Here is a 16897-nt window from a genome sequence, read left to right as displayed (position 1 = left end):
TGTTGGACATTGAATCATATGTTCTTTACAGGAATGCAATTGTGTTATTAAACTTTTGTAAGTACCTTTTTTATATATGTAACATGCATGCACGTCTCACACATCTATTAGCATTTGGGTATTGGATGTTGCCTTACAATTTTTAACGAAATCTCAAATAAAAATTTGTAAGAAGGATTTAGCTACCATAGTTGATACATCTTTTTGTAAATGGCGGGGCAATACCAGCCACACAGGAATAGCACTATCTATGATGAGCTATAGTAATTGTTTTATGAAATGCATAAATAGACTATTAACTAGGCCAGCTTGTGGATAAGCAGTAATACTACAAATGTGGAGGGTGTTCACTGCATCTCTATTTCAATGATAGTTTGCCTGATAACAGGCATGCCCAGCTCATTGCTTTTAGTCATTTAAAATACGTCACAGCTATAGCTATGGGATCATTTTAAAATTCATTGTTGTGTGTGTGTGTGAGAGAGAGAGAGAGAGAGAGAGAGAGAAAGAGAGAACAAATTTGATGTTTAGTATGGCTATTTGATGCCAGCTGATCAGATTCTTTCTCAAAGTGCTTCCAACATTATTGCTATCCATTCTTTGTCAAGTGGTGAAGATTCATCGCTTCAAGATTTCTTTTTAGGGATCTGTTACTATCAGTGGTAATCTAAAGTATGTTATTTTGTTGGGAGTGATATGTTGTGAATGCCATTGGTGCAGAGTATTTCATGAAATACGCAGAATGTTGCATGTGACCATATGAGATATAGGATCTTTGTTTGATGGTGTTCTACTTATGATCCAACCATGAATTGTTTCTCAAGTAATAAAATTGGACACAATTTCTTTACTGTTTCCTTCTTTCACTTGACATTCAAAATTTTGATTCTAGCTTCAATAGCAAATCATACATACAAAAATTCATTAGAAACAAAAGGAAACAAGATTTTGATGGATTGTTCTATGGTTGCATAATGTCATGGGTGGCAAGCACTTGGACCACATTCGTCACATGTCCACTTGAGCAAGGTTGAGCTCGTGAAACAAAACTGAAAATGCATGCAGGGTTGTTTTCCTTATGAAAATATGAGGCTGGTTGAGGGAACATGAAAATCTCTCTCAAAGAACTATTTATTGATAGCTTTAAAAGACAAACAAGTGCAAATACATACTAAATTATAATTTTGCATGACAGTAGGAAATAATCTTATCAGAGCGAGGTTTCGATCCTCGGACCTGTGGGTTATGGGCCCACCACGCTTCCGCTGCGCCACTCTGATATTGGACTGTGTTCATAAAATTGAAATTATTCTATATTTGTATATTTGAGAAAGCCTTTTGACTCATTTGCATGGCAGTATCCGATAGCCAATCTGAATGCGCAATGATATAATGCTCCTCTACAATTGTTTGAATCTCACCTATTTTTTAAACATCGTGTTCTTCCTCTTAATGTTGTTCGATTCATGATAATTGTCAATCGTAAAATACAGCATTGAGCAACAAATGGCTCATATGCAAGTATTTAAATAATTTTAGGTCTTTATGCACCACCTCAATAGAGCTAAAATGAAACACAGCACATCTTAATTCTTAAGGCACAACATTTCTTACTACTTAGGAGAGAGATTAACTTGATGATAGATGTCTTGATCTCCACCAAAGGTAACAATTGGCAGTGGAACTTATGCATCACATGATTATTAAATTTCCTACCACATGACATTTTTCATAATGCCAAACAAAACAAATTGTAAAATGCAATCAATTATCACCAAGCTATTGATCGGTCTTTTTTTCTCTCATATTCATGTGTTTTGACTTATGATTGCCTTCCATTGGGGTCTGATAGAGAACCAGTAAATTACCTTTGCATTGTCAACACAATTCCCTAGCCGGACCAAGAAATTCAATAGCTTAATAATAAATCACACGATGAATTAAGAAAATCTAGCTTTGGGCGCCTTTAAGAATGGTAAATGATTACAAGGCTTCATGTTGCCACCAGTCCATTAAAACAACATTTAATTGGTTTCCAAATTTATCCTCTGGTATATTTGGATCCTATGAAAAGGTATTCAAAAACATGGTACACTTGCACATTAACGTGAAATAAACCTTCACAACGTATACAATGAGAAGACAGTACAATCTCATATATAGATCATTTTCTGATTAGTTTTCACCCCCAACCCATGTTAGTGGCTCTGTCCTCCGGGTATACTGTTCATAATAATCAGTTGCCACATCATAATAATAATTTGCCACACAATGGCTTTACCACTCATATATAAAGTGGCAGGTTACAAGTTTACAACATTTTCTTATCCAAATAGTGGTAAACTCATCAGACAATGAGTTCAAATTCATCCATGTATAGTCATGGTTTGTGAGTGGAATTTATAGCCACTCAGATATTTTCTGACATAAACAGCTAGTACTTATTACAATGCAAGATGCACAGTACACAATGCACTCTGGTTTTCAATATTAAAATTTTCTCATTTTAAAATTTGGAAATGAATATGGTAAAAAAAAACAAAAACTGTCAATTATAGTGATGGTATTATACCCGAATGCATGCTATGCAAGAAACTGTGAGCAATATATTCACGCCGTTCTAATGAAAGTTGAGACCATGGCATGTGTTCACACGGTGTGTCGTCATCTTCAATGGGAATATAAAGGTCGGGATCAAAAGGTTCACTAAGTTGCTCACAAATGTTATGTAAAACACAACAAGCACCAAGTATAGTTGGTAACTCTTGAACCTTAATCTCGGCTCGTTTTGTCAAGTATTGCCACCGTCCTTTAAGCCGAGTGAATGCATTCCTCGCTATCTTTAGCGCCTCCTCAACCCTTTCATTAAAGGCATGTTGAGTCCATGTAAGATGCTCTTGAATATAGGGTGAGAGTAACCAATCCAATGGTGGATAACTTGGCCCACCAACAACCCAATCACCATGCAAGAATCCACTAAGCCCCCTTTCATATAGGGCTGATTTCTCGAGCACGTGTTCATCAGTGTAAGAACCCGGCCACCCAATACATATATCAGTGAACAGCCCATGTGCTTCGACCACACCTTGTAAAGTGAGAGAATACGAGGTTTTCTGGGTTCGTTCGGTGTGTTTCCGGTTGAAATAAGAGGTGACATTGACTTTTGGAGCAATGATGGGCATGTGGGTGGTGTAAATGGCCCCTACAATATCTGGGATGCCAGTAATCCTTTCAAATCCTTCTCGAATAGCTTGGGCATGTTCATGTGAAGGCCAATGGATATACTTTGGTAACAAAACATCATTGATAGCAGTGCAAACCTCAATCACAAGCTTATGACAAGTGGAGATACCAAGACCAAATCGCTTTGATAGGAGTCTAAGTGGCTCTCCAGAAGAGAGTCGCCATAAACATACAGCGACACGCTGTTGTACGGGTATGGCTTGGCGTAGCATTGTGTCTTCTTTTGACACCACAGGCCCGATTTCTTCACAAATATGATCAAAAGTTGCGCGGCTCATCCGAAAAGCATGATGAAATTCAGCCTCAGGAAAATCAGGTTCATTACATCTATCCCACCATGCTTGTGATCTCTCTTTCTTCCATACTCGTCTCTGGAGACCTTTCGCATGAATCACAATCTCAGTTGCCGGGTTCAAATCCATTAATTCAAGATCTTTACAATCCTTCATATCAATCTCTTCTCCTTCTTGATGCATTTGTGCTATTTCCATTAGATGGGCATTTTGCTCAAAGATTGTAGCTTCATCATCATAAAGGACATTTTCTTCTAACTCAATTTTTGCTTCCAAAAGATGGTCTTCATATTGCTCATTATTTTCTTCATACTCAGCACTGTGATGATGATGTTCCATACAGCCATTCTCTTCGTACTCTGCACCTGGATGATGATGATGATGAATGTGGCCGTTCTCTTCATACTCTGCACATTCTTCTTCCTGCATCTGGAGATTCCGTTGTTTAAGATTCTCTGATTTAGACCACTGAATGTATTTGAACCTTCTGAATTAGACCCACGCATCATATGAAATGTCTCCATTTAAAATAAACACACACTCACTCACAAAAAAAAAAAAAACCTACACAAACAGGGTAAGGAAAGTAGTCCTCTTCTCCCCACCCAATTAATGACAAGAAACCCTGATAAGACGAAAAGTACCACAAGAGAACTGAGTGGGTTTTAACACAAACCCGACACAGAGAAAAGAAAACAAGGAAACATAATCTCTACGCAAACATTGCCGATAAAAAGAAAACCGGCCTAGTTGACTACTAGCCAGAATCCAAAATTCGTGAATCTCAAAATTAAGAAAACGGCTAATTTTTAAGCGCCGAAAAAGGAAAGACGGCTGTGAACCCTAATTTGTAATATACAGACAGAGAGAATGAGAGAGAGCTATAAGTTGAAAACAGAAAGAGATGAAGAGCAAGAAGGGAAGAGTACCTCGTGCGAGCTTGAGTTTTGTCTCACGCACACACACACTCCTTTGGGTTTTCCTTTCACACGATCGATCGCCCCCTCCTCCTCTTCTTTCTTTCGTTCTTGGCTTTCTTTCTTCACTTCTCGCCACAGAGCAAACACAAAACAGAGACAGACAGACAGACAGAGAAGCAGCTTCCTTACTTTTACTTACTAGGTCATGGACCATGGTCTGAAAACAAACAAGCTTTTTGTCTTCCTTTCTCTCTCTCAATGAATGAATGAATGAATGCTCTACTATAGTCTATTATGTACACATTAGGGAGGGCCACACTAGTACATATTTTCGTCTCATCGGGTACTTCATTCCAATTTCCCCGTGAGCTTAGCTACCCACCCACCCTCGCATTCGCTACCTTGCCTGCTCGATCCGAACCCGCAACTCCTAGTCAACCAACCACATGCAAAGCTTTAACATCAAAACCTTTCACCTGGGGGGCTATCGAAACCAGATTCCATTGTGTGTATGTGTACACGAGACTGCGCACCCTGATCACACTCAAATGGGACACTTCAGTACTTGATTTTGCCTCGAGTTTATGTCTTGCTTCTCATCATTACCACATTAAGCTACTAATCTTGTTTCTAATTCTATGATTAGGAGCCCCAACTTCTGAATAATCACACTCAAATAGGACACTTCAAAACTTGATTATACCTCAAGTTTATGTATTGCTTCTCGTCATTGGCACATTAAGCTACTAATCTTGTTTCTAATTCTATGATTAGGATCCCCAACTTCTAAATAGTCATGTTTGGGTAGTTTCGAGATTAGGTAAGTACACATTTCGAGTTTCAAGTACAAATAAGCATATTTCTAGTAGCTTTCCCCTGTTATTGGTGGCTATGTAATCCTATGATTAGCAACTAACTTTATGTTGTGACTACCTCCTCGTTACCTTCTTTCCACATCATATTTTGAAAAAAAAAAAACACATAATTGTTAAAGGTGTGTAACGTGTTATGTGAGTTGGATTTCAATCAAAAGTGAGAGTGTCCCTCAATGTGCAATAGTAGTAAATTTGTTAACATTCATTAAAGCTTTAATCTTTGTTAGAAGTAGCAATTGCAAACACACTGTTTTAGATGCCCCATCAAGAAAATCACCAGAGAATAAGAAAGATATTGTGGAATCCTATAGAATCCTGGTTGAGGAACTATTTTACCAATGGTTTTTGTACTAAATTTAGTATCACATGGCCTTCTATTTGCTACCTTCCATGGATTCTTAATGTGTTGGACTTGTACCCTCATGTTCACTTGTATATAACCAACTTTTTGGAATTTTGTTTGTACAACACCAAAACACAATATGAAATGTTTGACTACAAATTCAACATCTAATGTGCTAGATTGCAGGTTTTGACACGAAAGTGTCTCCAGCAAATGAACATGTCATTCTCATGATTAACATTACGGTTTGAAAGGTTTTCATTTATGAAGTCGAGTGATTTTTTTACTAAAAGGTTGACCATGCATGTAATTAGCATGTCACCAACAAAACGATTTTCCTTTAGTTTGTCATACCATCATGTGATGGCTCTATTTGATGACCCAAGAATGTTCGATGAATGTTGCAGGTTAACCATCCTCTATATGGTCTGATGGGGGCAAGATGGGTGATCCATGGTCGAGGAAAGCACAAATCTTGTATTTTGTATTTCACCATTGGATCACGTGAGAAAGTAATATGGTTCAAGTCAACAAACTTGCCCATTGTTGCAGTATATTTATCACAGAAGATACCATCACATATGGATTAATAAGATTTAAGTCGTCCATCTCATTGTCGATGGATTCATAATGTGTTATAAAATAACTATATCCATAAACAATGAAAAGTAAAATGTAATGGTATTGTATTCGACCTCTATAAATATAGGTCTCACGTCTGATGCCCTCATTATTTAAGTATTTTAGGTTTTGGGATGTATAATCTATACTTTTATTTTCCACATGTAGGGTAACAAACTTTGAGGTAGCCCCAGAATTAGACAACTTAACGCATTCAACATGGGTATTTTGAATTTAGGACTCCTTTACTTTCATACCCACGTGTCATTGCTAACCCACATACAATATACGTCAATAAGCTACTAATTTCAATCATCCCATCAAGTCTCGACATCAAGAATGTACATGCTTCCCCGTGGAAGCAACCTTTAACTACTTTTCATTAGATTTTTTTGTATTTTCAATGAAAATGGCAAGAAATTGATTATCAAATGTATGTCAAAGACCGATATATTTATGATAACCCATACGGATTATTCATAACATATTGAAATCAGCCCAACTAGATTTATTGGTGGTTAATGATATTGATGCAAAATGTTTGTTGTGATGTCTACTATGCATCAATGTAGTAGGCTATGTCCAAGATGCAAAATAGGGAGCATTGTATGGCATACATATTCTAACTTTGAAAGACAATAAAATAAATGTCAAACATTGTAAAATTGAGCTTCACATTGTTGTCATTAGACTATATGGAAGGCGTTGATCGAGTCGAGGGAATTAAGGCTTTCGTTTGATCAAATTGATGAATGTTATACCAAAATACGTTGGGTTATTTCGTTATGACGTATATATGTATATGCAAGGGAAATTGAAGTTTCAACTCATAATTACATGATTAAAAACGTTGAGAGACGAGGAAGATTAGAATCTTGTCGTTTTAATTGGAAAACGGTTGACGTCGTGTTGATAAAATATATATGCTCAATATTAACAATCACGTGTTTAGGAACTCCACTTTGGTGGAACATAGAGTGACTACTTCTGAAAATAAATATGGACAATTTCCTTATATATAAAAACATAATTCTATGAATTTCTGAATACTTTAAACCAAACGATCATTCGATTCATCACATGTTCAATTTACTTTACAAACTCTTTGATTTATGTATTCAAGTCTTTCAACCTATTTGGTATGCACTTATGATGTTTTACTTGCATTATGTTCATCATGTGGTGTACTAAAGCTCCGAGCAAATGATCGATACGTCACTCTAATTTACTATAGTCCATAAAATGCCCACAAGTTTCCTCCAAAAGCCACAAATTAATTAATTTTCCTAATTTAATAATGCATAGACAAAATGTGCAATTAACCATAAATGATTTCTTAATGCTCTAATAGTAATAAATACTACAATATACTTGGACAACTTGGACAACATTTGAGGAACAATCGCCCCATCAAGTTAAATAAGAAATTAGTAGAAAGGATGTGCATGATGCATGTTGCAAAATTTTGGAAGCGGGCAACCCAACCATAATTTAGATGGGCGTGCCAAGTATTTGGAGATCACACAATCATTAGTTGGATACATTTGAATTCACATCGAGTCAAACTCATGGATGCATCCGATGTGAGAGATGGATGTGTCTTGAACTCGGTAACTCGTTCCATGTGGCAACAATAACGACTCTCTTCTACTACCTAGATTGGAATAGCTTGCCATAGCAAGTGACAGAGATTTGGTCGATGTGGCATCTATGAGGTCACGAGAAACGATATGTATAAAGCAAAGACATATAGCGTAACAAAGACATATAGTGTCAGATGCAAGGACAGGAATAGTGGAGAGAGTGTGAAGAAGTGTGGCTAGGGCGGGGGCCATTAGAGTATGTACATAACATATATATATATATATATATATATATAGAGGTTATGGAGGGAAGGAAGTTGGAAGTTGGAACTAAGAAGAACGCAGAAGACGAGGGAAGGGAGGGTATCGTGTAGGAATTTCAGAAAGTTCAGCTCAGACGGGGAGGGGCATTTGGGTAAATACCCGAAATCTCGAGCCGATTAACGATGAATGAAACCACCAAACTAAATGGTTTGGAGTGGATATGGACTGCAATTTCCTTCTTCCTTCTTCTTTTTTCTGTCTCTTCTTCCTCCTCCTCCTCCTCTGTTCTTTACGTACATACATACTTAACAAGCAAACGAAAAGGACAGCAGAGACGAGCAGAAGAAGAACAGGAGGAGGAGCCATGTCTGCCCATCTCTGCGTCCATCCATGCCCTGCTACTGCTCGCCACGCCCTTACCTCCTTTATCTTCAAGAGCAGCAACCATTCTTCACGCCCTTCTTCTCTTCTGCTCAGCCATGTCAATGTCCTTTGCATCGCCCACGTCAACAGCAACAACTACACTCGATTCTCAACCCTTCTTCCCAGTTATCCAGAAACCCTAACGCATATTTATTCGCCCTCTCAGGTAAGAACAAGAAGAAACATATGTGGTTCTGTCAAGAAGCTCTATTGCTCAAGCTCAGACGTGCAAGAGATTGAGCAACCATCCACAGCACCATCATCATCAAAGGTCGGGGAAAAGGATAAGGATCAGAAGAATTCTTCGTTTAAACTATCAGTGGGAACATTCCAGAAGAGGTTAAGGGTTGCTGATATCAAAGGAGGAACGGATGAAGGCTTAGAGCGTGTTGGACAGAAAATGACAGTTCGTGGATGGGTTCGAACTTGTCGTATTCAGAAGACATTTGCATTTCTAGAAGTATTTCTCGTCCATTTTATCTCGTGAAATTGTAGACATGTGATACTTGTTGAGTAAAAAACATTTTTGCTTTTCCATTTTACACTAAATCTAAATAGGGAAACTCGTTTCCTTCTTATTCAGTATAGTTTCGATGAATGAGACATAAATACCATGCATGTTCAGTAAAGTCTTTGTTTGGTTTCCTCATTCACACTGAAACAGGAAGCTCATTTACTTCTTCAATAAACTGACATTGCTTTTGACAGGGAGAAAGAAACAAAATTATATCTATAAATTGTAGAAATATCATGCTTGCTAAGTAAAGGCATTTGCTTTTATCATGCATATTGAATTGGAAAACAGTTTTTTTCTCTTCAATATATTGCGTAAAGTCCTTTGCTTTCCCTCTGCCGTGCTACTGAAATCCATCCTTATGCATATTGAACATGCTTTCAAGAGAGAAATAAAGATTTATTAATGCTTTTTGCTCCCTCCCCTCTCCCCTCCCGCCTCCCGGTTTAGAGAAAGAAAGAAATGGCAGAAGGTAATGGAATAGGATATGCAAAGCTGAAAAATTTCCACCCCCTGTGACTACTCTTCCTCTATATCAAAACAAACTGTAAAACCAAAGTTTAAATTTAGAATCAACAAATGCAAAAATGCTAAGAACGTATAAAAACATGTTGCTTTTTACAGGTCAACGATGGTTCCTGCCTGTCAAACCTGCAATGTATTATAACCTCAGATGCAGAAGGGTATGACATGGTAGTCTCATGAGAATCCTGGAGCTTACAAATATTTTGGTATTAGATGATATGAATGTAATGAATGCTATATACTCATGATTATTTATGTTTCATTAGATAGAGTCAGTTTCTACCGGGGCATCTGTCGCTGTAGAGGGGCTATTGATCGAAAGCCAAGGTTCAAAGCAAAAAGTGGAGCTCAAGGCATCGAAACTGCAATTGGTAAAACTATAACGTTTTGGTCAATGAGCTTTAGTTACCTAATTCAATGGCTAATTTAATCTGTTATTTTATGTGTAGATTGGCAGCAGTGATGCAACCACTTACCCTGTGCAGAAAAAAAAGCTTAGTCGAGAGTATTTACGCACAATAGCCCATATGCGGCCGCGGACAAATACATTTGGTGCTGTGAGTACTCTCTCTCCAGTATTTGTGAACTTATTTTTCATGATGTGTTAGAGAAAACGAAACTCTCTATTGTTTTGAGCAAAACATATTATAATCACATTTCCATGGATTCCAGGTTTCACGGGTCCGTAATGCTTTGGCATTTGCAACCCACAAATTCTTTCAAGAGAAAGGGTTTATTTGGGTGGCTAGCCCTATTATTACTGCTTCTGACTGTGAGGGTGCTGGTGAACAGTTTTGTGTAACCACACTTGTGAGTCTCAAGTAGGATGATTGCAGAGGAAATTTGATTACTTATAAGTTCTGCTTACACTTAACTATTTGGGCAGGTTCCAAGCTCTGCAAAGGATACAACAACGCCTATTCGACAGATACCAAGCACAAAAGATGGGATCCTTGACTGGTCAAAGGTAAGGATGACATCCATGGTGGAGAACCTACTTCTATTTTGTGTCTTGAAAAGTGAGAATCTGAAGTGTTTGTGCACAACACAAAATCACTATTAATGGACTTATAAATGATCTGTCAGAAGCACCTGTTATAACCATTATTATATTTTCTATTGCAGTGTATTAATGACGTGGTAGTTTTTATTTACAGGATTTTTTTGGAAAGCCAGCATTTTTGACAGTTTCAGGCCAACTTAATGCAGAGATTTATGCAACAGCACTTTCTGATGTGTGAAAATATGAAATTTGAGTCAACATCATCCTTTACAGCTTCTTATCGTTATGGTGAATCTGAATACTTTTTGCACTTGCTCTATGTAAGGTTTATACCTTTGGCCCAACATTTCGCGCGGAAAACTCTAATACATCACGCCATCTTGCAGAATTCTGGGTGAAGACTGAATCTTTCAATAATGCACCATGTCTCCACTGGTTCATAAGCATATAAAATTTACATTCTTTTGCAGATGATTGAGCCAGAACTTGCTTTTGCTGACTTGAAAGATGATATGGCTTGTGCATCTACTTACTTGAAGAATGTTGTAGGTTCCTTACTCATCATCATCTAGGTTATTGATATTCTCTTTCTGTTTCCATGACAATTTTGCATGTTCTAGAAAATAATGAAATGATTGATGTGATCTGAGTTATCCCACACATGTTTCCTCTATTATTTATGACTGACTTTTTCTGGTTAAATTGTGTGTAAATACTACATCAAAGAAATTATAGATGATGGGCATAGCACATATCCATCAGGCTCAAATATGGGCATTAATTCTGCTTCCAAGGCAAAATAACTTTTGCAGCAGTATTGGTCATTAGATCATACATGAAATCTAATGAAAATCTAAACATCTATCCATGACTCCATCCTATATCACTTGTACTGCTTGAATTCCATCTCTTTCGCATTTCTTGGAAAATCCCATCTCCGAAGTCCTGAATTCCTAAATCCTACACCGTACACGTGTCCACAGATTTGAGAAGATACAAATTTTAGATGGATACAATGATAAAAAAAGAAAGTCCACAGATTTTTGCGTAGGACCTTTATGAGCGAAGTCCTCTAGCATCTTATTCATCTCTCTATCTGAGTTCGAATATTGTTTTTGAGGTTTGATATTTTAAAGAGGGGCTGCATGAAGATGCCATTTCCTACTCTTGATAAACAGGTAGAAGTGGTTCTGTACCATATTCAGCATTAGGAAGCAGCATTTTTTGGCACTATTCATGAATCATGTCATGAATAATGCCAAACCCTGAATAACTTGAACTCCGCTGGTGTACTGATCGATAACAAGATTAAGATGTTCCTTTTTGCATCTAGTGATGCCAAACCATATAGCTGTATGAATATCATTCATCATGCTAATCAATGGTTACTGTTACTCTTGTCCCATCCAAATGAATCTCGAGATTGTAAGATGCGGAATAATAGGAGGTTTATAGCAGAGATCGCGCAATTAATATCTGTATCACAATTGTTCTAGACAATGGGAGTATTTTCCTCTTGAGAAGTATTGATGCTTAGTGTATGAAGATCCCTGCCAAACAGAAAGAAACTGGCTGTGAAAATTATGCTCTTCTTTGATACAATGTTGTCTTTCTATCATATGAAAATGGTAGTTTCTTGTTTCCAAAGCATGGTTTACTTGCACAATAACAAAAGAAAGTTGGCTAGCTAAGTGCCTTTATGAGTTTGACAATCTGTTTTCTTGTGTATAGGTGCAACATGTATTGGATGAGTGCAAAGAAGACATGCAATTTTTCGACACATGGATTGAGAAGGGAATCATTGCTCGTTTGAATGTATGTAATTGTGATTGCTAGTTGTTTATGTACATCCTTTGTCGTTATTATGCTAGTCCTATATTAACTTTCCTGTAGAGAAAAATGTGGCCTATGGAATCTTGGCTGTCTGGCTGGGGAGGTAATTTCGATGATTAGGAGAAGCATTTTGGTAATTAAAAAAATGTAGCCGTTGAGATTTTTACGAATCACATATATAGGATCAATTAGTGTATGACCCATCCATGGGTTCTTTTGAGATCTGAAATAGGATAGAAATTGCTTCATTTGAGCAGGCAATCAATGTAGCCTGCCTTTAAAGGCAGGCTACATCTATGTAAAGCTTGGAAAGGCGGAGAGTGGTTGATTTTTTTAACCAACCACCCACTGTTGTCTCCACATTGATTCTTCTCGCTTACTTGTTTCTGTGTATGATCAAGTATTGATTTGATTCACTTCTGATTTGAGGGTTCCAACTTCCCCATATCCTTTCTAAGAGAACACACAGCTCCCTCATGTTATGATTAATTAGTTAATGTGTGCATGCCTTAATGATAACCCCCTTGGGCGTAGAACCCCTTTCTCTACCCCCTAGGACGGGACAGACATATCCTGATTGTGACCCGTTTTCTGACCGAGTGCTGGTCACTGAGTATAACATCTCACCGATAAGTCTCAGAGGTCTTGGGTATTCACGCCTGTCTGTGGTCAGTGTGGAGCTCTGAGGTTGGCAACCTCTTCTGGGCAAATCCCATGAAATTAACATGGAACCATAAGGTTAATGAAATATTTTAGTATAAACAAAGCCTCAGTTAATCTAGTATTATGTGGAACCAAGGCTTTACCCATCCTATGAGATATCATTGCAAGTGATATATCCTTCATAGAACTCAGTTCACATCCTTCTTTTCCTCGTATCCAAGGGATAGTTTTCAAGGTTTTGGGGGTGCTATTTTAGAGTATATGGTGTTCTGGACGTTTTTGAAACAGAAAAAGTTGGAAGGAAAGCTGTGTCGGTATTGATTCGGTTCCTGTAGATCAGCACTAATGTGAGAAGGAACTGATGTTATGGCAACAGTGTTGTATGCACGAGCTTCAGTCATTGGTAAGGAAGAGATTTTATTTACAAAAAACGAGGTTCATTATTTAATAACAGATGGGCGGATTCAATATGGAGGCAAGAATAGCAATAACCAAAGAGGAATAGAGCAGAGTTCTTGACACAAGAAAGGCCAATTGTAGTTGCTGAATTATGACTTTTTATCTCTCAGATCCAAGCTCTTGCATCTGCTCATCGTTATCCATCTCCTATGACTTTGGCTCTGCATAGACACCCAAAAGGACCATATAAAAAAAGTGAAGCGTCCATCTCTAGTTTTAGAATTAGATCTGGGTTCACTTGTATCAGAAGGCTTCAAAAGCAACATATCTTTTAGTTGATCTGTTGGAAGCTCTCTTCTCACTCTGAATTATGACACACCCTTAAGTGACTCTAGATAAAAACAAGGTGGGTTTGGTGTTCTTCTTGTGGATATCAATACGACCTCTAGTGTGTCTATGGTTCCTCTAGATTGTGTAATATACTCCACTTAATCTATATAGAAATGAGAGGGAGCATTTCTATTTCAGCACTATGGTGCCAGCAATTTCATGTGTGAAGTGCTCATTCTCCATGTTACTTGCTCATTTAGCCATGATTTTCCAAAGAATATCTCTGGAACCTCAATGTGTTGCAACATCTATTCTAACTAGCTAACTACAGTTAAAACTATAGAAGGGGTTTGGTAGACAACTTCAAACTCTGCCTGCAGTGACCTGTTGTTAGGATTGTAGGGATGCAACTATTTCTTCTGACCTATTTACTAATGCTGTAGTTTGTAGCAGTATTAATTTTTGACTTCTTTTGGCAGGATGTTGCCGAAAAGGATTTCGTTCACATAACTTATACAGATGCCGTAGATATATTGTTGAAATCCAACGAGAAATTCGAGTATCAAGTATGCCAGATCAATTTGTGAGGTTAGCATATCCAACAGTTCCACCCTGCTATCCCATTTCTCATCGATGATTATAGTTGTGTGTAGGTCAAGTGGGGTTGCGATTTACAGAGTGAACATGAGCGATATATTACCGAGAAGTTTTTTAAAGGAACTCCTGTTATAGTTACTGATTACCCTAAGGTAGTTCATCTGTTTTGAGTGATGATGAGGTCCTTCTATGTACTCTCTTGTCATCTGCGCATGTAAAGACAAGGAATTGTGGTAAATTGTGATACCTGTCAATGAGTAATATGCTGCAGGATATAAAGGCCTTCTATATGAGAATAAATGATGATGGAAAGACTGTTGCAGCAATGGACGTGCTTGTTCCAAAGGTATGGAATCATATAAACCATGAAAATATGAAGGATGTTACAAAAACATCTTTTAATATTTGAGCTCTCTCCCTGGTAAAGGTTGGTGAGCTGATAGGTGGAAGCCAAAGGGAAGAGCGGCTAGATGTACTTGAGAGGCGTATTGAGGAGGTAGGATTGGAGAAAAGTAATTATTGGTGGTATCTTGACCTGCGGCGATATGGTACAGGTACAGTTGTCTGGTAGCAACCAAAAGTTCATCATTTTCACCTGTTAAATGCAATGTTCACATCCATTGATATGATTCCAATATCTGTAAGGATTCATAACAATATTTGATCATTATTTTTGACAGTGCCGCATGCTGGCTTTGGTTTGGGCTTTGAGAGGCTTGTCCAATTTGTAACAGGCATCGAAAACATTCGAGATGTCATTCCTTTCCCAAGGTCACCAGGCTCTGCTGAGTTTTGAACGGTTTGCGCATATTGAATGAGGTCTTATACACCTGTCTGGTATAGAATTACAGTTTTATATATTGCTCCTATTGGGTTGTTATCTTTATTCCGAAGTTACGTATTTTAATGTTCTATATTGGTCTCTTTCAGGAACAATGAGACTTATTGGGTTCATTCCTCGACATGAGAATGCAATGGTGAATGAGTTTCAAGCCGCTAAACTCAGTTTTTAACTAATGGCTACCTCAGAAGATACTATGTCCTTTTTTCTCTGCTGATCTACATGGTAATATATAATTGCAATAACCATGTTTGGACAGATTTTGGATGCTCAATGCACTGCAATGTCACCATATTGATATTTCATCTTCTTAATTGAAGATTCAATTTTTTTGTACGCATATGAAATTTAATAAGAAACTCACAGATATTGAAGATCTGAAAGATATTTTGTTGGAAACCAGTTGCAAGTAACAGATCTCTAACTCAAATATACTCCCTTCGATAGTAGTACCCTTTCACTTGTACATAGTTGCCCATACGAAGCCAACAATTGATTTGGGTCAAAGACCATTTGGTTTTTGTTCTTTCCTTGAAAGTCTGTCACGCCTGAAAATGCGTCTAGCTCTTCTATATGCAATAAGCTGTAGGCAGATAGTAAATTTCTTAGGCTGTGATATTACCCCCAATGGGTTTTCTATATTCTGTAACCTCTGCATGCTCTTTCGAGTTTTTTTGTGTTGGACTACTTGTTCTGATCAACTTCTTGCAAGGTGGTTACCCATCTTCCGTGGCTTAAAAATATTTGGATTCTTTGTGGTTGGGCATTAGCAAACACTACTAGGTTATTTCCCAATGGATCTCACCTAATTTTCCCATAATGGTCACATAACTGTGGATAAATTCACCTTGTTTAGCATTTTAGTGAGGGGTTGACGTCAACTTTTACATGATATATTTATTGGTGCCTAACATTTTTCTAAGAACACGCAGTGTTTTATTTTGTTTAGGTTTTGCTTCATTTATTTCATGATCTATTCTGAGACCAAGAAGAGTGTTAGAACCAGACCAGTAATTAGGTCTCATGTTAACCACAACATTCTGCAATTGGTGAAGTTGCTAGGAAGGGCTTCTTCATCTTGATGTTGACAATGTGCAAATTTTCTTTGGTCATTCAGATATACCTGGCACATTTAATACACTTTTCCTTGTGAATTTCAATCAGATCTAATACGTATATTGGAAACTCAATGTCTTTGATCTCAATCAATTTTGTACATCTTGTAGTCATAAAGTCTATTAAAATTTTGGTTAAGTCTATTAAAATTTAACTCTTCTGTCGATTGATGTAAATGCAATGGCTACAAGAATCAAAGGCAAGTACTGCTGAATGAAGCCTATTTGTTAGCGACTAATGTATAGCTCAACTAACAGCTTCTTGCTCTTCAGATGCGAATCAAAATTTCAGTAGACATTATGAACTACTTTGAAATAGTTCTACAAGGTGGTCAAGTTGCACTATTGATGTGCCATCATGTTATGGTGTAGCATAGATGAAGCAACAGAAGTATGCGTTTAATTTCATTCTTCCATAACCAGTGAATCTGTACACCACCTTGATTGTTAAAAGTTGACAAAGAAATTAATTGTTGAATCGATGAAGTATCATGATTGCAAAAATTTAACAA

At 37.4% G+C, this 16897-nt stretch overlaps 2 protein-coding genes across 2 annotated transcripts; one reads left to right on the top strand and one right to left on the bottom strand.

Annotated features, from left to right (window-relative positions):
- Positions 1-2102: 2102 nt before the first annotated feature.
- Positions 2103-4160, bottom strand: LOC147853436 (protein ANTAGONIST OF LIKE HETEROCHROMATIN PROTEIN 1-like). Its single transcript, XM_087332559.1, has one exon. The coding sequence runs from the start codon at positions 3963-3965 to the stop codon at positions 2553-2555; it is 1413 nt and encodes a 470-aa protein (XP_087188685.1). The 5' UTR covers positions 3966-4160; the 3' UTR covers positions 2103-2552.
- Positions 4161-8474: 4314 nt separating this feature from the next.
- NS1 (Class II aminoacyl-tRNA and biotin synthetases superfamily protein) lies at positions 8475-15669 on the top strand. The gene is made up of 16 exons (XM_087332201.1): positions 8475-9025; positions 9704-9772; positions 9871-9975; positions 10054-10161; positions 10277-10414; positions 10491-10571; positions 10762-10839; positions 10933-11001; positions 11078-11152; positions 12339-12422; positions 14312-14398; positions 14486-14581; positions 14701-14775; positions 14857-14983; positions 15110-15266; positions 15360-15669. The coding sequence occupies exons 1-15, from the start codon at positions 8507-8509 to the stop codon at positions 15223-15225; spliced, it is 1827 nt and encodes a 608-aa protein (XP_087188327.1). The 5' UTR covers positions 8475-8506; the 3' UTR covers positions 15226-15266; positions 15360-15669.
- Positions 15670-16897: the final 1228 nt, after the last annotated feature.

This window comes from Azolla caroliniana, unplaced genomic scaffold (assembly GCF_043228905.1).
Source record: "Azolla caroliniana isolate FFs.n. ecotype wild unplaced genomic scaffold, voAzoCaro1.0.p SCAF_16, whole genome shotgun sequence".
Classification (NCBI taxonomy): domain Eukaryota; kingdom Viridiplantae; phylum Streptophyta; class Polypodiopsida; order Salviniales; family Salviniaceae; genus Azolla; species Azolla caroliniana.
The sequence above is the reverse complement of the archived record's forward strand: the minus strand, read 5'-3'. Positions and strand labels throughout refer to the sequence as shown.